The following is a 23,592-nucleotide window of genomic DNA, read 5'->3' on the forward strand; positions in this document are numbered from 1 at the left end:
ACTTATCTTATAAAAATAACAATCAATCATAATCACTAGTTATAACTACTAATCCAGTTTAGCAGGCAATATTAACCAGGTGAAATTGTGTCATTTCTCTTGCGTTCATTGCACGCAGAGTCAGGGTATATGCAACAGTTTGAGCTGCCTGGCTAATTGCGAAATAATTTGCCAGAATTGTACGTAATTATGACATACATTGAAGATTGTGCAATGTAACAAGAATATTTATACTTAGGGATGCCACCCGTTGGATAAAATACAGAACGGTTCTGTATTTCACTGAAATAATAAACGCTTTGTTTTCTAAATGATAGTTTCCAGATTCGATCATATTAATGAGCAAAGGCTCGTATTTCTGTGTGTTATTATGTTATAATTGAGTCTGATTTGATAGAGCAGTCTGCAGCAGGCCCGTAATCATTCATTCAAACAGCACTTTCGTGCGTTTTGCCAGCAGCTCTTCGCAAGCACAGTGCTGTTTATGACTTCAAGCCTATCAGCCTAATGGCTGGTGTAACCAATGTGATATGGCTAGCTAGTTAGCTGGGTGTGTGCTAATACTGTTTCAAACGTCACTCGCTTTTAGATTTGGAGTAGTTAATCCCCTTGCGCTGCTAGTGTTGCTGCTTTTGTGGAGCGATGGATAACGATGCTTCGAGTGTGGCTGTTGTCGATGTGTTCCTGGTTCGAGCCCAGGTAGGGGCGAGGAGGGGGACGGAAGCTATACTGTAACACTGGCAATACTATAGTGCCTATAAGAACATCCAATAGTCAAAGGTATATGAAATACAAATGATATAGAGAGAAATAGTCCTATAAATACTATATTAACTACAACCTAAAACCTCTTACATTGGAATATTGAAGTCTCATGTTAAAAGGAACCACCAGCTTTCATATGTTCTCATGTTCTGAGCAAGGAACTTAAATGTTAGCTTTTTTACATGGCACATATTTTACATGGCACATATTACTTTCTTCTCCAACACTTTGTTTTTGCATTATTTAAACCAAATTGAACATGTTTCATTATTTATTTGAGGCTACATTGATTTGATTGATGTTTTATATTAAGTTAAAATAAGTGTTAATTCAGTATTGTTGTAATTGTCATTATCACAAAAAAAAAAAAATTGTCTGATTAATCGGTATCGGCTTTTTTGGTCTTCCAATAATCGGTATCAGTATCGGCGTTGAAAAAATCATAATCGGTCGACCTCTAGTCTAATGTATTAATCAAGAAGAAGGCGGCCTTAGGATGGCTTTTTCTCTAGTCACTTGAAAATAACTAGAATACTAAGGTCTCAACAAATGGGCTTCCTGAATCCATACAGAGCAGAAGCATGTGCCCAAGGATTTAATGTTCTGGGTTACTGTTTTCTAGCAAAGTCGTCTAACTAGATCAGTGACTCAACTATGACATAATGAGATATTTTTGAATCTGTTTCTGTATCGACTTGTTCCTAGTGCAGGGGTGATGGAGAGACGGTGGCTCATCATTGGAAGACCTGCTCTCTGCCCGTTTGCCTTGTGCCTCTGCCTCGACCAGAAAACCGTGTCAGTTGCCTTGGTAACCTTGCACATTAGACTGCCAGAGAGGCAGGCTTAGCGTCATCATGTGGGTGAAGTTGAAATTTGGGCCCTTTTTCTATTAGTGGATGAAGCATCATACACAGAGAACGTTAGGAACACCTGCTCTTTCCATGACAGACTGACCAGGTGAACGCTATGATCCCTTATTGATGTCACTTGTTAAATCCACTTCAATTAGTGGAGATGAAGGGAAGGAGACCGGTTAATGAAGGATTTTTAAGCCTTGAGGCAATTGAGACATGGACTGTGTATGTGTGCCATTCTAAGGGTGAATGGGCAAGACAAAAGATGTGCCTTTGAACGGGGCATGGTAGTTGGTGCCAGGCGCATCGGTTTGAGTGTGTCAAGAACTGCAACGCTGATGGGTTTTTCACTCAACAGTTTCCCCATGTGTATCAAGAATGGTCTACCACCCAAAGGAAATCCAGCCATCTTGACACAAATGTGGGAAGCATTGGCATCAACATAGGTCAGCATCCCTGTGGAACGCTTTTGACATCTTGTAGACTCCATGCCCTGACTCATTGAGGCTGTTCTGAGGGCAAAGGGGGGTGCAACTCAATATTAGGAAGGTGTTCCTAATGTTTTGTACACTATATAAACATTGTATAAGAACATCTCTATAAACTGGGGGATGATCAGAATTATTAGCTGTGCAATGTTTCTGAGCAGCCATGGTTACTGGCAAGAAGCTGTAACATCACAAGACTCACTAACTGCATAATGGCTATAGGATATTGTTTTATTTCTCACAATAGTTGCTCAATACAATGTTGAAAGAGCTCACTTTTCCTGAAAGTAATGTGCCAATCATTACTGTCTTTTTCTATATAATTTGGAATTCTCTATGCCTAGATAGCATTTGGGTGACTAGTACAGTTTGCCCCCCGAAAAATCATTCACTTAGCATTTTTCAGTCGAAGCACGTAATCGCCTGGAAATGCACTTTGACAACGGATCAGTGTGCTCAAAGGCACAGCAGATTCCCTCTACAGTGCCTTGCGAAAGTATTCGGCCCCCTTGAACTTTGCGACCTTTTGCCACATTTCAGGCTTCAAACATAAAGATATAAAACTGTATTTTTTTGTGAAGAATCAACAACAAGTGGGACACAATCATGAAGTGAAACGACATTTATTGGATATTTCAAACTTTTTTAACAAATCAAAAACTGAAAAATTGGGCGTGCAAAATTATTCAGCCCCTTTACTTTCAGTCCAGCAAACTCTCTCCAGAAGTTCAGTGAGGATCTCTGAATGATCCAATGTTGACCTAAATGACTAATGATGATAAATACAATCCACCTGTGTGTAATCAAGTCTCCGTATAAATGCACCTGCACTGTGATAGTCTCAGAGGTCCGTTAAAAGCGCAGAGAGCATCATGAAGAACAAGGAACACACCAGGCAGGTCCGAGATACTGTTGTGAAGAAGTTTAAAGCCGGATTTGGATACAAAAAGATTTCCCAAGCTTTAAACATCCCAAGGAGCACTGTGCAAGCGATAATATTGAAATGGAAGGAGTATCAGACCACTGCAAATCTACCAAGACCTGGCCGTCCCTCTAAACTTTCAGCTCATACAAGGAGAAGACTGATCAGAGATGCAGCCAAGAGGCCCATGATCACTCTGGATGAACTGCAGAGATCTACAGCTGAGGTGGGAGACTCTGTCCATAGGACAACAATCAGTCGTATATTGCACAAATCTGGCCTTTATGGAAGAGTGGCAAGAAGAAAGCCATTTCTTAAAGATATCCATAAAAAGTGTTGTTCAAAGTTTGCCACAAGCCACCTGGGAGACACACCAAACATGTGGAAGAAGGTGCTCTGGTCAGATGAAACCAAAATTGAACTTTTTGGCAACAATGCAAAACGTTATGTTTGGCGTAAAAGCAACACAGCTGAACACACCATCCCCACTGTCAAACATGGTGGTGGCAGCATCATGGTTTGGGCCTGCTTTTCTTCAGCAGGGACATGGAAGATGGTTAAAATTGATGGGAAGATGGATGGAGCCAAATACAGGACCATTCTGGAAAACCTGATGGAGTCTGCAAAAGACCTGAGACTGAGACTACTGACTTCCTAACTGCATAATAATTCATTAGAATTGATTGGATTTATATAGTGCTTCTCCAGAGCTGAAAGCACTTTACAGAGTAAGGGTGGGGAAACTCCCATCACCCACCACACAGAAAATCAATGAGTTTAGTTGAAACGGTGACTTGAAATGAGAGCGGGTAATGCAGCTACGTTAGCGGTTACGTGGAGTGGCTAACGCTCCGTCTTGAGGAGTTGTTTAACAAGGGAAATTGACAGTGACTGCTTGGAGAAAGGAAAAGCAGGGCATTGTTTCATTCTGGGCCGTGTCCATGGGGCTAAGGAGGGTGGGTGGTGGGTAGGGGTGGCATTCCCCGCTGCGGTTTGTGTTTGGATGCGAGTGAGCTGGCCGCATCATAGCGCTCCATTTGGAAACTGTGGGTGTCTCGCAAACAAAAACTGGCAGCAAGAGAGAGGAGCTTCAGGCATTGGAAGATGAGTGTACTCTTAAGCGTGGAGGAAACTGGAGAAGAGAAGCGTAGGAGCAGATATTGGGGAAAGGGAGCAAAGCATACGGGGAAAATGTTGTTTCTACAAAAGCTGAATCGCAATGCCTATGGCAGGTACAGTACTTTTACCCACCGGTACACCTCAGTATGTCATGTTGACGCAACACCGTCACTTTTATAATGTGTTATTGGCCCATATGCTCCAACCAATCCAGCCTCTCCTTACTATCTGGTCCTGTGTGGCTCAGTTGGTAGAGCTTGGCGCTTGCAATGCCAGGATTATGGGTTCGATTCCCGGGGCCACCAATATGTCCATTGTATGCACACATGACTTAGTTGCTTTGGATGAAAGCGTCTGCTAAATGGCATTTTACTAGAATGTGTTCACTGGCGCAGAATTGCATCGGCGGTTAAGTCCCTTTTTAGCCGCTATATTAAGATCATTCACGTTTATTTTTTCTTCCCACAGCTAAGCTAGTGTCGTATGTCACATCAGTCAGTGAACACCATTTTGACATGTCACTTTTGAAGTTAAATTGGATCAACAGACTGAGAATTTGAAGCTGTCTCTCATTAACGAGTCACGAGTGCGCAGTCAGCGCACGTCCTCGACGAGTGGAGCCAGCCCGGGTTTTAGATATGTGGAATCCCCCCTCCCCTCCTCCTTTTCCCAGGTGGCTTGTGCTATCTGGGATGCCTAGAATCAGGCCAGAAGTCTTAAAGCAAGAGATGGAGAGGCTGAGAGACTGCAAAAGATCAAGAGAAAGAGGTCGAGGGAGAGAGTTGGGGAAAGAGACAGAGAGGGCTGACTTGAGATACGCGGAGATGGGGAGAGACCGAGTGAGCCAGGCGGATAGAGAAAGATAGAAACGGAATGGCTAAAGAGTGAGACAGAGAGGGAAAGCGAGTGGGAGAGGGCGGGATCCAGAGACACACTGGGAGACCGAGAGAGCGCTATTGGGAAAGAGTGGTAGAGAGAAAGAGGAAGGCTCAGTCTGGCTTGACACTGACCAGGGCAGACATTTATCACCTAATTAACAAGAGTCTCGTCTGCATTCTCACCACCATGCCAGCAAAGACGGGGGTATGTGGGGACTCAGCCGCGCAGGCTAAATATACACAAGCCTCAGTGCTTTAGAGGCATGACCCTGGCACAAATATAGCCTGGTCCCAAATCAGTTTGTTCCAAGTTGGCCAGACAGCACAAACAAATATCTGGGATCAGGCTAGTGTGAACAGGGCTCTGCTCGGGATATGATTCATGGCCTGTTGTTATTGAAGTTAGATTAAATAAAATAAAAGTGTGTTTGTCACATGCGCCGAATACAACAGGTAGACCTTACTGTGAAATGCTTACTTACAAGCCCTTACCTCTATTTCTGGAACTGCATTGTTGGTTATGAAAATATTTAAATAAACTGAAGTAAAAAATACATTTTTAAAAATAAAATAAAGTAACACAAGAAAATGACATAATTGGGCCCTGTACAAGGGGTACCGGTACAGAGTCAATGTGCGGGGGTACAGGTTATTCGAGGTAATTTGTAGCTGTAGGTAGGGATAAAGCGATTATGGATAGATAATAAACAGCGGGAAGCAGCAGTGTCAATAAAAATTGTCCGGGTGGCCGTTTTTGATGAATTGTTCAGCTGTCTTATGGCTTGGGGGTAGAAGCGGTGTCGTGGAAATTCTAATAAACCTCTAGGTGATTCGTTGAGAGTACAACGAGCGGATTTGAGCCACAGAATTTTATAGCAAAGTACATCCTCCTGAATGTTCATGACAAACATATGTATGGAATGGGTCACAAGGTTAGGACTCATATGAAAGATACTAATAATTCACAGCAGACCGTATCTCCTGTAAAGACGGTAGAAACCAGGATCTGGCCCCCAAAACAAAGTTCCTCTCATAATTGTCCATACTGGAACCCTCTCCACCCGGTTACCTCAGTACAGAAACACCAACTCATGCTATGGACTGTGGTCTTGTTAGGTTTATCACCCAAGGCAGTGTAAATCTTCTGTCAGCATTAAGCCCCCAGAGACCCATTCTCAGAACACACACAGATTAGTGTTCTAAGAACCCCCTATTCTATTGCATGGAACAACCATTTGATGCAATTACAGTATTATAACAATCTTGCAATTTTGCTCTCACAGCTGTTAAGGAGCGTTTTGGTCCTAGACTTGGTGCTACAGTACCGCTTGCCGTGCAGTAGCAGAAAGAACAGTCTATGACTTGGGTGACTGGAGTCTTAGGCAATTTTTGGGGGCCTTCCTCTGACACCTCCTAGTATATAGGTCCTGGCAGGAAGCTTGGCCCCAGTGATGTACTGGGCTAACTGCACTACCCTCTGTAGCGCCTTACCGAGCAGTTGCCATACCAGGCTTAATGATGGTGTTGGAGTCGTGCTTGGCCACGCTGTCGTGGGTGAACAGGGAGTGGAGTTCTAAGCACGCACCCCTGTGGGGCCCCCGTTTTGAGGATCAGCGTGGCAGATGTGTTGTTGCCTACCCTTACCACCTGGGGGCAGCCCATCCCGAAGTCCAGGATCCAGTTGCAGAGTGAGGTGTTTAGTCCCAGGGTCCTTTGCTTAGTGATGAGCTCTGTGGGCACTATGGTGTTGAATGCTGAGCTGTAGTCAATGAACAGCATTCTCAAATAGTTGTTCCATTTGTCCAGGTGGGAAAGGGCAATGTGGAGTGTAATTGAGATTGCATCATCTGTGGCTCTGTTTGGGCGGTATGCGAATTGGAGTGGGTCTAGGGTTTCCGGGATGATGATATTGATGTAATCCATGGCCAGCCTTTCAAAGCACTTCATGGATACAGACATGAGTGCTACTGAGCATTGTCATTTATGCAGGTTACCTTGGCTTTCATGGGCACAGGGACAATGGTGGTCTGCTTGAAACATGTAGGTATTAGAATTGGTCAGGGAGAGGTTAAAAATGTCAGTGAAGACACTTGCCATTTGGTCCATGCATGCTCTGAGTACGAGTCCTGGTAATCCGTCTGCGGCCTTGTGAATGTTGACCTGTTTAAAGGTCTTCCTCACATTGGCTACGGAGAGCGTGATCACACAGTCGCCCGGAACATTTGGTGCTCTCATGCATGCTTCAGTGTTACTTGCATTTAGTTAGTCTTGTAGGCTAGTGTAACTGTGCAGCTCGTGGCTGGGTTTCCCTTAGTAGTACGCAATAGTTTGCATGTCCTTCCACATCTGACGAGCATCAGAGCCAATATAGTAGGATTCAATCTTAGTCCTCTATTGACGGTTTGATGGTTCATCTGTGGGCATAGGGGAATGTCTTATAAACATCCGAATTAGTGTCCCGCTCATTGAAAGCGGCAGCATTAGCCTTTAACTTGGTGCGGATGTTGCCTGTAATCCATAGCTTCTGGTTGGGATCTATATGTATGGTCACTGTTGGGACGACGTTGGCTATGCACTTATCGATGACGCCGTTGACTGAGGTAGTATACTCCTCAATGCCATTGGATGAATCCCGGAACATATTCCAGTCTGCTAGCAAAATAGTCCTGTAGTATAGCATCCGCGTCATCTGACCTCTTCTGTATTGAGTGAGTCACTGGTATTTATGTCTTGATTACTAAATATCGGTTTGTTGTGTGCACACCCACACACAGGCTATATTTGCCCTGTTAACTGAAGGTGTACCCGGCCACCCGAGCCACGACCAACTAGAAGGCGGAGACAGTACTGGTGCATCAAAGCTGGGACCGAGAGACTGGGAAACGGCTTCTATCTCCAGGCCATCAGACTGTTAAACAGTCACCACTAGCTGACCTCCGCCCAGTACTCTGCCTTGAACATTAGTCATTGTTTCTAGCCGGCTACCGCCCGGTTACTCTACCCTGCACCTTAGAGACGGCTGCCCTATGTACATAGTCATTGAAAACTGGTCACTTGCATAATGTTTACACACTGTTTTACCCACATTGCATTTGGAAGTTTTCAGACCCCTGAATTTTTTCCACTGCCGTATTCTAAAATGTATTAAAAAAATATATCCTCATCAATCTACACACAATACCCCGTAATGATGAAGCAAAAATGGGTTTTTAGACATTTTTGCTATTTTTTTACAAATAAACATACCTTATTTACATAAGTATTCAGACCCTTTGCTATGAGACTTGAAATTGAGCTCCGGTGCATCCTGTCAATTGATCATCCTTGATGTTTCTACAACTTGGAGTCCACCTGTGTTAAATTCAATTGATTGGACATGATTTGGAAAGGCACACACCTGTCTATATAAGGTCCCACAGTTGGCAGTGCGTGTCAGAGAAAAAAACCATGCCATGAGGTTGAAGGAACTGTTCGTAGAGCTCCGAGACAGGATTGTGTCGAGGCACAGAGCTGGGGACGGGTTTGAAGGTTCAGCATTGAAGGTTTCCAAGAACACAGTGGCCTCCATCATTCTTCTTAAATGTAATACGTTTGGAACCACCAAGACTTCCTAGAGCTGGCTTCCTGGCCAAACTGAGAAATCGGGGGAGAAGGGCCTTGGTCAAGGAGGTTACCAATCACCCAATGGTCACTCTGACAGAGCTTCCTCTGTGGAGATGGGAGAACCTTCCAGAAGGACAACCATCTCTGCAGCACTCCACCAATCAGGCCTTTATGGTAGAGTCGCCAGACTGAAGCAACTCCTCAGTAAAAGGCACATGACCGCCTGCTTGGAGTTTGCCTAAAGGCACCTAAAGACTCTCAGACTGTGAGAAACAAGATTCTGTGGTCTGATGAACTAAGATTGAACTCTTTGGCCTGAATGCCAAGCGTCAAGTCTGGAGGAAACCTGGCACCATCCCTACGGTGTAGCATGAGGGTGGCAGCATCCATGGTGTGGGGATGTTTTTCAGGGACTGGGATACTTGTCAGGATCGAGGGAAAGATGAATGAAGCAAAGTGCAGAGATCCTTGATGAAAACCTGCAGACTGCTCAGGACCTCAGACTGGGGTGAAGGTTCACTTTCCAACAGGACAACAACCCTAAGCACACAGCGAAGATAATGCAGGAGTGGCTTTGGGCCAAGTCTCTGAATGTCCTCGAGTGGCCCAGCCAGAGCCCGGACTTGCACCCGATCGAACATTTCTGGAGATACCTGAAAATAGCTGTGCAGCGACGCTCCCCATCCAACCTGACAGAGCTTGAAATTATCTGCAGAGAAGAATGGGAGAAACTCTCCAAATACAGGTATGCCAAGCTTGTAGCGTCATACCCAAGAAGACTCGAGGCTGTAATCACTGCCAAAGGTGCTTCAACAAAGTACTGAGTAAAGGGTCTGAGTACTTATGTAAATGTGATATTTCAGTGTTTTTATTTGTATTAAATTTGCAAATATTGAAGGGGAAAAAACTATTTAATCAATTTTTAGAATAAGGGTGTAACTTTTAAAAAAGTTTAAACTTTCCGAATGCACTATATATACCGTATTCTACTCATGACTCATCCTGTATAACTGCTGCTGGTCACACCTTTTTCTATTCATGTCCTTACACACCATTACATGTACAGCATATACAGTACCAGTCACACACCTAGTCTTTTTCTTTTTACTATTTTCTACATTGTAGAATAATAGTGGACACATGAAAACTATGACATAACACATATGGAATCATATAGTAACCAAAAAAGTGTTAAAGTGTTATACATTTTATATTTGAGATTCTTCAAAGTAGCCACCCTTAACTTCTTATGGCTGCAAGGGCAGTATTGAATAGCTTGGATGAAAGGTGCCCATTTGTGCTTTTTGTGACTCCTCTCTTTGGCTGGAAAATGGCTGTTTTTCTGTGAGTTGGTGGTGACCTAACATAATCGTTTGTGGTGCTTTCGCTATAAAGCCAATTTAAAATCAGACTTTGTGGTAGGATTAACAACAAGATTCCCTTTTAAAACGGTATAAGATACATGTATGTTTGAGGAATTTTAATTATGAGATTTCTGTTGTTTTGAATTTGGCGCCCTGCACTTTCACACAAACCTCAGATTTCTCACTTCCTGGTTTGATTTTTTTCTCAGGTTTTTGCCTGCCATATGAGTTCTGTTATACTCACAGACATCATTCAAACAGTTTTAGAAACTTCATTGATTTCTATCCAATTCTACTAATTATATGCATATTCTAGATTTTAGGCCTGAGTAGCAGGCAGTTTACTCTGGGCACCTTTTTATCCAAGCTACTCAATACTGCCCCCCAGTCCCAAAGAAGTTAAGACATGAATGTCAGTCAATCCGGAAATATTTCAAGAACTTTGAAAGTTTCTCCCAGTGCAGTCGCAAAAACCATCTAGCGCTATGATAAAACTGGCTCTCATGAGGACCACCACAAGACCCAGAGTTAACTCTGCTGCAGAGGATAGGTTCATCAGTGTTAACAGAAATTGCAGCCCAAATAAGTGCTTCACAGAGTTCAAGTAACAGACACATCTCAACATCAACTGTTCAGAGGAGACTACGTGAATCAGGCATTCATGGTCGAATTGCTGCAAAGAAACTACTACTAAAGGACACCAATAAGAAGATACTTGCTTGGGCCATGAAACACGAGCAATGGACATTAGACCAGTCTGTTGAGTCCAGATTTTTGGTTCCAACCGCCGTGTCTTTGAAACGCAGAGGTGGTGAACAAATAATCTCTGCATGTGTGGTTCCCACCATGAAGAATGGAGGAGGTGTGATGGTGTGCTTTGCTGGTGATACTCAGTGATTTGTTTGGAATTCAAGGCACACCTAACTAGCATGGCTACCACAGCATTCTGCAGATATACGCCATCCCATCCCCAGATTGTGCTTAGTTGGACTATTTATTTTTCAGCAGGACAATGACTCAACACACCTGTGTAAGGGCTATTTGACCAAGAATGAGAGTGATGGAGTGCTGCATCAGATTACCTGGCCTCCACAATCAGCTGACCTCAACCCAATTGGGATGAGTTGCACTGCAGAGTGTAGCAGCCAACAAGTGCTCAGCATATGTGGGAACTCCTTCAAGGCTGTTGGAAAAGCATTCCAGGTGAAGCTGGTTGAGAGAATGCCAAGAGTGTGCAAAGTTGCCATCAAAGCAAAGGGTGGCTACTTTGAAAAATCTCAAATATATTTTGTTATATATATTATTTGTTTAACACTTTTTTGGTTTCTACATGATTCTATATGTGTTATTTCATATCAATTGATGTCTTCACTATTATTCTACAGTGTATAAAATAGTAAAATAAAGAAAAACCCTTGAATGAGTAGCTGTTCTAAAACTTTTGACCAGTAGTGTATGTTTTGGAAAATCTCTTATAAAATAGGTTAAAGTTATGTATAGTAACCCTGGGTAAAATAGTAAAAAAATGGCAACTTTGCAGAAAGTGTTAAACTGTCAAGAGGAGTAAAACAAGTGTCCAAACTTTTGACTGGTACTGTACATAAACAAAACTGACAATACCCAATCCCTAAAAATAAAGAAATTAAGAAATATATCAGAACAAGCAATGTCAGATGGGAATATAAACAAACAAACATCTGTACATCTGTGTTTTTGACCAATAAACGTCTGATTTGAATGTACAGCGTAACATATTTGAGCTATGCTAACTCATGTTAGTTAAGCTAAAATCAGGCTAGTTCATTGATCTGAGCATATGTTTTAGTATACAAGTTCGCTAAATGTGTTCTATTAGCTGAATGTGATTCTTGGTACAGATTTGTAGCATGTTAACTCATGTTGAGTAAGTTTAAATCAAATCGGGCCATTGATAGGCTAGGTAGGCTAATATTTAGACTTCGCTAGTTAACGTTTGTAGCTAGTGTTCAGAGAATTTACTCTAATAGTCCAGCCTGAGAATAAAGTTGCAAAACTCAAGACCATTCAACCCCACAAAGGCCTAATTTAAAGTTTAGTTTAAATGTTTTTGCTGTTACTCAAAATACATCAATTATGAGCTCTACAAAGTTTAAATGGCTTAGAAGGATGCATAGTCTTGACCTGGTTTGAGTTTTTGGACCAAAGGTGGCTGGTTTTGGCCGAAGTGCTTGGTATGTCAGGGCATTCCGGTGTTCATGGGTTACGTGGGGGTTGAAAGCCCTGCGGTTCTCTACAAACCAACAGGAATGTGTGGAGAGACAAGTAGATGGCCATTTTGGAGATGAATAGCACAGATACCATGGTCAACCCTTGCCATCAGCAACTGGGTAACTGGAGTTCACTGTAGATGTTGGGGAGTGTAAAGGTCATTCTGATTTTGGTTTGGAGTGAGGTTTTTACGAGACAGGGTTTGATCAGTGTGTGTAGTATACTGTGTGTGTAGTATACTGTGTGTGTAGTATACTGTGTGTGTAGTATACTGTGTGTGTAGTATACTGTGTGTGTAGTATACTGTGTGTGTATTATACTGTGTGTGTAGTATACTGTGTGTGTGTGTGTAGTATACTGTGTGTGTGTAGTATACTGTGTGTGTGTAGTATACTGTGTGTGTGTAGTAAACTGTGTGCGTGCAGTATACTGTGTGTTTTGTAGCCTATTATATACAGTCTCACTTCAACTGAAGTGTTAAATATTAGTGCCTATTATTCTAATTAGACACATGTTCTACTAATTCAAAGTTATTACTAATTAATAACATGAAGTATTTAAAGCAACTTTCATTTTGTTGTACAATATACAGAGAAGAAAATAGGCTGTTTTGGGGGGGGGGGTATCTTACTTTGCTCAGTATCGCGATACGGCCCGATGCTAGTCCTAGAAGACTGTGTGTGTGTGTGTTATTGGGGAGAAAACTATTTATTTTTGTGTTTATCCTTAATCGTATTAGTTGCAATTTAGAGTTCTGTCCCTGTGTGGCCTGGCACAATTAGCCCGTTCACACCAGTGACGGATCAGTTCTGCCTATCCTAACCTTAACTATTACGAGGGGATAAACAAGACTGGTCCGGATCTGTCCTATTTAAATGCAACTTTCACAAACACCCACTCAGTTAGTCCATCAGTCAACCATATGTCACGAATCAGCTGACCAGCTACGATGCCTGGAAGCAGTTAAAATAATCCAGATCAAAACAAACAGGAAATGTATCACAGTTGAGTAGCTTATGACTTGTGTTCGTCCCAAATGGCACCCTATTCCGTATATAGTGCACTTAAGCCCTACGGGTCTTGGTCAGGGTGCCATTTGGGTGCCATTTGTGTCAGACTGTTGAGATTGTGGACGTTGTCAGCTTTAAAGCCACAATCAGCACAACTAAATGAGCACCTAGCTAAATAATGTGCAGGTATGTCTCTTCTTTTGCTGGTCTTTGTTTCACCCTGCTCCTGTGGACTTTTGTTTGATGTTTGTTCACTTTGTTTGTACTGATGGCTTTACGTACCTTATTTTGTCTCTCCTGGTCTAATGTTCACCTTGAGTTAAACACCTACAGTCACTTCTGCTACTACTGCTGCTACTGCTACTGCACTACTACTGGTACTACTGTATTACAACTACTCTACTACTACTGTACTACTACTCTACTGCTACTGTACTACTCCTCTACTACTGTACTACTAACATTACCATTGCAATCACTACTACTTACACTGCCATAAAAAGATGCAAACACACACATTTTTCTTCAGGAAATTGACCTTTTCGCTCTTCTTTCCTCCAGGCCCAGATAGCCTTCCTGCAGGGCGAGAGAAAGGGCCAGGAGAACCTGAAGAAGGACCTGGTCAGGAGGATCAAGATGCTGGAGTACGCACTCAAACAGGAGAGGTGAGGACCACATTACACTAAACTATACCACACCTTAATTCTTTACGCTAAGGATGGGCAACTCTTCTAGGGGGGCTGAGTCAGTGTCTGCTGGTTGATTTTTGTATTTTGCCCACACTTGTACCCTTTTCACACTATCATGCTGAACCGTACTATGCTGGCTTGAGTATTTCCCTTACACATTGTCCTGTGCAGTACTGTTCCAGAACTGCGGTGGATACGTAACCAGGCCAGCGCAGTACAGGTCAACTTGGCTCAATTCAGCTCAGTAGTGTGAAGGGAGTGCCAGTCCCTTCACACTGTCCCGAATATGTCAACATAGCTACACGTGACAAACTGCATGCCAAACAAAAGTGCGTTGTAGGTGCGTTGTAATTTTTTAAGCATGTAACAGCGGTACGCTAGCTATGATCCTCCCGGGTGGCGCAGTGGTCTAGGGCACTGTGCCACCAGAGACTCTGGGTTCGCGCCCAGGCTCTGTCGCAGCCGGCCGCGACCGGAAGGTCCGTGGAGCGACGCACAATTGGCCTAGCGTCATCCGGGTTAGGGAGGGTTTGGCCGGTAGGGATATCCTTGTCTTATCTCGCACCAGCGACTCCTGTGGCGGGCCGGGCGCAGCGCGCGCTAACCAGGTCGCCAGGTGCACAGTATTTCCTCCAACACATTGATGCGGCTGGCTTCCGGATTGGATGCGCGGTGTGTTAAGAAGCAGTGCGGCATGGTTGTGTTTCGGAGGACGCATGGCTTTCGACCTTTGTCTCTCCCGAGCCCGTACGGGAGTTGTAGCGATGAGACAAGATAGTAACTACTAACAATTGGATACCACGAAAAGGGGGTAAAATACAACAACAACAACAAAAAACTCCAGGGGGACTCATCTCTCACTCAATATTTTTCTCCACAACAAAAGGCTGCTATACTGTAAATTGATGTCTTACTGGAGGGAAATCCAACACGGTGGTTTCTCAGGACCAGAATAGAGACACTGCCCAGTAGCGCACACACACTGTGGAAATATTAGCATTGGGACATTACTATTTTATGCCATCACATACTGTGCCTTCAGAACGTATTCAAACCCCTTGACTTTTTCAACATGTTGTTGTGTTAAAATTGATTAAATTGAGACTGGGAACAATGAATGGAGCTTCAGAGTGCAAATGACCTTAGACTGGGGTGAAGATTTACTTTCCAACCCGATAATGACCCCAAACATACAGCCAAAGCAACGCTGGAATGGCTTCAGAACCAAGAATGTGAAAGTCCTTGAGTGTTCCAGCCATTGCCCTGACTTGAATCCCATTTAAAAATCTGTGGAAAGACTTGAAGATTGCTGTTCGACACTGCTCCCCATCTAGTCTAACAGATCTTTGCAAAATCTGCAAGGAAGAATAGGAGAAAATCCTCAAATCCAGATCAGCTTTGCACATACAGACTCAAGACGACTCAAAGTTGCTGCCAAAGGTGTTTCTACAAATTATTGACTCTGGTGTGAATACTTATTTAAATGAGATATTTCTATATTTTATTTTCAATACATTTCTAAAAGCATCTTTTCATTTATCATTTTGGGCTATTGTGTTATAGATGGGGGTGAGAAATTATATTTAATTAATTTTGAATTCAGGCTGTAACTAACTCAACAAATTATGGAATAAGTCAAAGGGTATGAATACTTTATGAAGGCACTGTACCATACAAACAGGATAACCTGCTACTCATGCACACTTACACATGTACACACACTTAAACACACACTCACGCCCTGTGGTGCCATATCGTGACCCCTTGTCCCCTACACAGGATTATGTCCCATGTTAAATACGCACACATACATTGTGGGAAAACGCAGCACCGAGGCGGCGCCCTGTCCCCTATAACAACATTCCCACTGTCATGTGCTGCTCACACCTTATCATGGGTAATGCAGCATGGCGTCACACCCCTATTATATAATTGTATGTAGCACATTTAGAATAATTTAATAGGATCTTTCTCTGTTACACACTACTAGGCGACCTGCGGATTAGACTAGACTGACTACATGGGAGACTCTGACTGGTCATGTGGTTTGGATGGCTAAAACCTAGCCTGGAATCCAAAGTCTCATATGCTCTGCTTCATTTTGAATTCCAGGCTAGGAAGGAATCACTGGTGAAACAGAATATGCCAGTTTGGAGTCCAGGCTAGCTAGAACCTCACTCTGAGTCTTAAACCTACAGAGTCTGGTAGGGTGGATGAAGGAATGAAGAACCTGAATGACATGGTCTTTCTGAGAACCTCCGCCACTTGCCGCCATGTGATTATAGCCTCGGAACAAAATGTTCCCGGCAACTCCACGTCACTCAGCTACCCTTTTCTTGCTCACGTTCACGGTCTCATTCTCTCTTTCCCTCTTGTTCTCATTCTGTTTCTCTTTCTGTCCTTATCACTCACTCTCTCTCTTGTCCATCCTTTCCCCTCTCTGACCTTGCCCGTCTCCTGTCTGTTTCACTTTCTCTGCCCTCTTTTCCTTGCCTTTCTGTTCTCCATCTCTTCCCTTTTGCACACTTTCCTTTTCTCTTCCTCGCTCCCACTCTCTCTCTATCTCTCCCTCACTCCCACTCTCTCTCCCTCTTTTTCTCTCGCTCGCTCCCACTCAATTGAGCATGAGTCATTCTGCATCGTTCTGCGTTCCGACTGGTATTATATGTTTCTGTTTTTGCCTTTCCATGTAGGAGAAACCTTGAGCATCCAACCTTCAGTCTATTTCAAATCAAACGGTCTGTCCGTTGATATTGGAACGCTAACATTTCATTGTGCATCTTTATCAGTTTGCACCTACTGTGCTTAGTGTTGGCATTTATTGATTTATGCCGAAATACTTCTTCAGTTGTGTAATTTCCTTCATCTGCATTCGACACTAAAATGAAAGAACTAGAGTTTAAAAAATAATGACTAGTTTGAGAGAAGCATCCACAATATTACGTTCACCCGTGTAGAAATCAGTGCAGATGGAGGAGATGAGTCGAGGAAACTACATTAGACTACTAAGATCCACTCCTGTAGCCTGGTCCAAGATCTGTTTGTGCTGTCTTGCCAACTCCTATGGTCACTGTCATGTCAAATCATGGGAGTTGGCAAGACTGCACAAACAGATCTGGGACTGGGCTATAACTCCTGGACTGTGGCAAAGTCAAGGACTGCGTCCCAAATGGCACCCTATTCCTTACATTGTGCATTACTTTTGACCAGAATCCTAAGGGCCCTGGTCAAAAGTAGTACACTAGGGATTAGGGTGCCATTTGGGATGCAGGCAAGGTCACCCCCATGGTTTGCAAGAAGGGTTTATTTTTAGTTGTCCCCCACAATGAAATCGGGGAGGGGACTGTGGATGTGTGTCCGTCCGTTAGTCACATGCGATATCTCAGACAGCACTAGCCCGATTTTGACGAAACGGGTAATGATCCATCACCCCGTTTGACCTATAGTCATGCAATTCGCTACATTGGTCCCACCTCACAAGGAACACATTTGCCTCAGGGACCCATAAGGTCTGCCATGACGGATGTTCCGCCATTTTGAATTTTGTGAAAAACGCTGCTCTTCTGGCACCGAATGACCGATCTGTAGGAAACTTGATATGTGGCATCTATGGACAAAGGCATAGAATATATGTTTTGTTAGGTTGTTATGAGTGTACTGATAAGTAGATAACTGTGAGGGGGAAAAAACTTGATCGGAGTTGTGCTTGTTGTTCACACGCGTATCTGCCCTGTCATTGGCTAGAATGGTCCCACCTGATCTTGTCTCTTCCTGACTGCCTTCTAGTCTGAGTACCAGTCTCTTTAGCTAACATGCCACTCCTTGTCATTGCCAAAGAGACTGCCCTTTCGGCGATCTCTATGTTCAATATGCGCTGGATTTACGACGGAGTAGCTCATTGGTTGTTGTTCACTCAACATGTTTCCATGACAACACGTGGAGCCTCAAATAGTCAAAAACAAACATTTAGCTGTTAGCTGGGCAAGTTGTTGTATAAGACGTTTTGTGGTTGGAATTGCAGTCTTTTGCACATGACATGGGGTACAGGGAGTGGATTAGTTCAAGAGACTGGTACACCGGCTAACTGCCTTCCATTTTTTTTCAAGACATTTTATATTCATTGTTAGAGCAGCCACTTAAGTATCTGGTCGATATAATGGATCATCTGTGGTCACACAAGATAATTTAAACAAACCAACAAATGAAATGCAACATCGCGAGACCTCCGGGAAGGCTTGGGAACCAGACTACTACTACTAATAATTTTGCACGCCCAATTTTTCAGTTTTTGATTTGTTAAAAAAGTTTGAAATATCCAATAAATGTCGTTCCACTTCATGGTTGTGTCCCACTTGTTGTTGATTCTTCACAAAAAAATACAGTTTTATATCTTTATGTTTGAAGCCTGAAATGTGGCAAAAGGTCGCAAAGTTCAAGGGGGCCGAATACTTTCGCAAGGCACTGTACCTTAACCATTAGTAGGGGAAGTGCAAATGTGACCCAAGATCAGCATTTTGTTTTGAATGACCTCTCCTGGTAGTACTGTTACTGACCTTTTAGTTTTTGGGGCTGACAATTAGTGATGATGATAAGAATCACTGGAAATTAGCAAAAGCTAGGGTGTGATGCACTTGACTGTTTTACATTCAATGTGTCAATTATTTAATTATAAATCCCTATGTAAACGATTAGAAAAACAAATGAGTTAAATTACGATGATGATGATATTGATGAGGACAATGATGATGGTGGTGAAGTGATCCATCATCCTCTGTGTCTTATCCTCTTATAGAATTACAAGCACTCCACTCACCTAATCCTCTCTCCTCGTGACCTTTGTTTGTAGTGATTTAGATGTTTGAGTGACGTCAAGTCGCAGTCTAGCTAAGCAAGTTTAAGTTTACATTTAAGTGCATCTTCCTTCACAAGACAGTACCCATCCAGGGCCTGAATTCATGAAGCCTATCATAGTAGGAGTGCTGATCTGGGATCAGTTTTGTGTTTTAGATTATAAGGAACGGATAGGGCAAGGACTTGATCCTAGATCAACACTCGTACTCTGAGACGCTTTATGAGTAAAGACCAAGATATCACACACTCCTCTGGCCGACCTATAACATATGTAGTATATAGTTTGTGTGCTATTTGGGCATGGAAGGACAAACAACTCGAATGGTTTAATATCCACCATTAAGTTTAGATTTAATATCAACCCAGTGAATTAACAAATGCATTTCTTACCCCAGCCCTCCCACCTGTTCTTAATATAATATATGCCATTTACAAGACACTTCTTCAAATGTATGTGTGAAGCCAGTTAATTTACAGATACAGATACAATCAACAGTGAGATGGTTATCTTCTGTTAGATCATTAATGAGCTGTTAAAGCTGTCACTGTGGCTGCCTTGTCATTAAAGCTTTTTATTTATCTCTTTCTCCTCTCTCTCTCTATCCCTCTCTTTTTCTCTTTTCCTTTCACCCTCAGGTCAAAATACCACAAGCTCAAATATGGAACAGAGTTGAACCAAGGAGACATGAAACCTCCCAGCTACGATGATTCTGGTAAATCTAAATGTATGGATTATGTGAAGGAAATGCTATAACCACTCCACAGCCACATCTAGCTAAGTGGATGGGTCACTGTTGTCTTAACAAGTACACATATTCATGAAATACAATCGATGGCTGTAATCGCCCCCAGACACACCTGGCTGACTTGATGGGTCATGTAATCAGCTGGCGACGTGGAGTCTTTTTGTTTAGACATGTAGGTAGCTAGCTAAACAATGAACCAGAATAATCTCAACTCCTACTACTACCAATAAAAAACATTGTCATAGCTGTAGTATGAATCTGCATGCAGCTAAAGAGCTAACCAACTAGGTTCAATGTTAGCTAGCTAACATTAGGCTATAACTTGCAATGTAAATGGATTTCTGATTCGAGTAATATTACTACACTAATCATGTACGTAAATTTAGCTAGCAAGCTAACGTTCGCTAGCTAGCAAACAGTACACTTTAACTTGCAATGAAAATGACTTTCTGACAAAATTAGAAACATAATATCTGAAAATGTAGTTAGACTCTTACCTGTATACATGGATGAACTCTGCACGACAAACTGGAACCATTTAACTCTGTTTTGTTTGTAGCTACATTTTGTTTGGCCAGTGTTGTCGAGTCACTCTGGTTCACACTGACCGTGGCATGTGCAGAAAGTAGCCCATCACTTTTTCCAACTGATCTGTCGATAGCGCCTGTTAAATTCAGTGCCTCAATGTTGTTGAGAAAAGTATCAAAGCCATTGAGAACTACAAAAGTTAACGTTATATCTTTCAAAAATGGCGCAGTAGAAATGATTATCAACACATACTGAGCAGTTAATGTAATAGACAGAAGCATGCTACATGGCAGACCAATCCAAACTCATCTCCCGGCATGTCCAGCACATGCATAATCTCAACCAATCATGGCTAGCGGGAAGGTTACTGTCATTTTCCGTGGCCAAACCAACTAGGCTCGTAATTTTAACAATTTTATGTTTAGGGCCCTATGAAATCAGTTTTTTTATTTTTTCCCAAATTCATTTTTTTCCGTTTGAATGTTTCTGAATTCTGTGTTTTACGATTTACACTAATTTTATCATCAGAAAGAGTGTCTAATAATTTAAAAATTAATAAAACGTTAACAATTTAATAAGATATAACAGTAAATTTGAAATGATGCAACACAACATTGCACTGTTTTTTTTATCAAGGCAGGTGCTTCAATACAGAGTTCTACTAAGTGTTTCATTATAAATGAATAAAAGTAATGCAAGAATCTAGGCAACAAGCAATAGGCAAAACTTAGAGTTATACTTATGTAAAAATAAAACAAAATTGTGCTTCACATAATTGTTTCATCATAAATAGTAAAACAGTATATATTCATGCATTAATGCAGCAATAGGCAAAACCTATGGAACTACCTTATGAGCTCCTATGTCTGTCCATTGTATGTTTTCCATCTATCACGGACCTCTCCATTGAAGTACATGATTGTCAGCCTCTTTGTGTTGAGCTCGGTGAGTGCCTTGCGCTTGTTTGTGAGTAGAGTGTTGCATTTGCTGAAACTCCTCTCACAGTCGACTGAGCTGACTGGGAAGTAGATGTAGGGCACAGCCACTTCTGCAACTCTTGGGAATCTCTCACTCAGGCCCCTCCAGTAATCAGCAAGCTCCAAAGCAGGTGAGGGCTCACTGGACACACAGTGCTGATAGGCAATCCATTATTCACTGAGCTCTGTTGATGGGCTTGCCATGGGTTTCAGTTGTGTAGGCTTCAATCTTCTTTTCCATTGCTGGAGCCTACCTCGGATCGAACACTCTAGCCAGCCTGTAGACCTCTCTGGCTGGATGTGTGTCCCAGTGCTTTGAGAACTTTGTGAAGGCCAAGTGGATGCATCATGGAGTTGGTCAAGCACCTCTCTCCAAACCCCATCTTTCTCAGTAGCTCATCTGTTTTGGCACCATACCCACATGTTTTTGCCGTTCCATTGACTCGGCAAGATCCTACAATCCTGCAATTGTATGCCGACACTGCTGTGGGACGGTGGGTTCCCTCCAGGATTGACAGATCTGTCATCAGTTTGGAGCAGCCCTCAGAGATGAAGGTTAGCTTAACAGTGAAGGCCTGCACAATCTAGATACAGCGATAGTTAGCTAGATGGAGAGGCAGACAGCTATTGACATTATGCATCGTTATATTTCACCATGGTAGCTCATCGTTTGGAATATCACAATTTGCATGCGGACAATTCATATTGCAGAATGTAAATGTAGGCTATTGCAACGGTATATTAATAGGCTGTTAAATTAATTCACCAATGATGAATGCTGCAATCCTTTGCATCTGTTGTCTCGTCAACAACCACCGCAAACTTCTTCCCACGGATCTTCTGTAGAACGGCAGGGGCAGGTGAATTTGACAGAGGCTGCTCTCATTTTCAGGCCCTCCCTTATTTGCAATTCTTCACAAGAAATGGCCGTAGCTTTCTTAGCTTTTCTAAGGGGATGTCGGACTCGGCGCACTCGGCCACAAAGTCCTGAATAAATTCTCGTCTTGAATCTGCTGATGCGCTTGCACTAGTAATGGCCGTTTGAAGAGGCATGCTCTGGCTAACACGGTGCTTTTCCTTGTTCTTCACATGGGCTTTGGACCTTAAGTGGTGATCATACGTATTTTTACAGGTCCAATTTTTATTTTATTTTACCTTTATTTAACTAGGCAAGTCAGTTAAGAACAAATTCTTATTTTCAATGACGGCCTAGGAACAGTCAATAGTATGTTCACAGAATTTGCAAAGCAGCTCATCGCTTGACTCATAATAGTCCTTTGGGTATTGCTCAGCTCTGAATTTAGGGGTTAGCATCACATTTATGTTTTTTTGATGATTTCGACATGTTTCTCAAAATGACAGCCAAGTTGTGAGGTAGGAGTCTCACGCACGACCCCCCCCCCCCGGAATTATTTCCCTAGGCCTAATCGTCTGTAATTTTACAATTATGAAATCATATAGGTTACAACAATAACTAGGCCTACTTTGGATTTGCTTTAAGCAATTTCAGACAGATTATGGAAAATTCTGCAATATTCCATATTTACAGTTGATTCCATTTTTATTACCAAATTCCGCGATTCCATCCGTTTTCCACATCGCGGAAAACATAGGGCCCTATATTTGTATTTACGGATGGAATACAAGTTTGTTATTAAAGCGCATGAAGGCCTTTCTGCCAAAAAATCTCACATTTTCATTAAAAAAATTCTTGTTTATGTTCAAATGGCTCTACTGTGAAGAAGTGACGTGCGACATATGCCTAGTTTCCTGAAACGAGTCACATTTGTGCATGTCAAATGTCACAATACTGACATGTTTTGTTCATATGTACTTTATGTATTCTGATAGGTCAGGACACATGGTGCAATCCAGGTTAGACTATGTTTCAATTGGAATTTTGGAATGAAATTGAATGCAGCACAAATACTGTATGTCAGTCCATGCTTCAAGACTGTGAGTGGAGCCTTAATAACACGGTGCATCTGTCTCTGTCTGTGTGTCTCATTCTTGTTTCCCCTCTCTCTCCATCAGATGAAGGGAATGAAAACGAGGTCCCGAGCCCCCCAAACAGTAGTCAGCTGGGTTGGAAACAGGGACGGCAGCTACTCAGACAGTGAGTGCAACACGCACACCTTTTTTGTCTTAATTGTGCCCTATGGCTGTACACTTTTAACTTTGAGACCTGGTGGCCTTCTGATCAGCAGGTTTGCATGGTCGGGAGATTCGGCTTAACCACGGTGACATCACCATGTGGAATATTGGCTAATAGACCAATAATAAAGAGCGTTCCAAACCTCTCTGCCAATAAAAGCCAGTTTTCAGTTTTCCCCTCCCCACTCAGACCACTCCCAGACAGTCCTAGCAAAGTTCTTGCTGGAGAAATAGTTTTTTGCCGAATTTTATGGAAATCCACTACAATAGGTACTTACACTGAACAACTTGTAAGGTTTTGGTCCCATGTTTCATGAGCTGAAATAAAAGATCCCCTACATTTTCCATACACAGAAAAAGCGTACAAATGTATTTACATCCCTGTTAGTGACCATTT

General features: G+C 42.5%; 1 protein-coding gene across 4 annotated transcripts in view; it reads left to right on the forward strand.

Moving 5' to 3' along the window:
* Nucleotides 1–23,592, forward strand: part of strn (striatin, calmodulin binding protein) — an 85,234-nt gene that overhangs the window by 21,485 nt on the left and 40,157 nt on the right. For 2 of the 4 annotated variants that reach the window (XM_021568211.3, XM_090204880.1), the window contains exons 2-4: nucleotides 13,812–13,915; nucleotides 19,427–19,503; nucleotides 23,076–23,157. In XM_021568211.3, the coding sequence (XP_021423886.1) occupies nucleotides 13,812–13,915; nucleotides 19,427–19,503; nucleotides 23,076–23,157 (263 nt within the window). Of the gene's footprint in view, nucleotides 1–13,811; nucleotides 13,916–19,426; nucleotides 19,516–23,075; nucleotides 23,158–23,592 lie in introns of all 4 variants that reach the window. The other 2 variants (XM_021568210.3, XM_021568212.3) reach the window with 1 other exon arrangement.

Source organism: Oncorhynchus mykiss, chromosome 17, assembly GCF_057628025.1.
Source record: "Oncorhynchus mykiss isolate SJ-2025 chromosome 17, ASM5762802v1, whole genome shotgun sequence".
NCBI classification, from domain to species: Eukaryota; Metazoa; Chordata; class Actinopteri; order Salmoniformes; family Salmonidae; genus Oncorhynchus; species Oncorhynchus mykiss.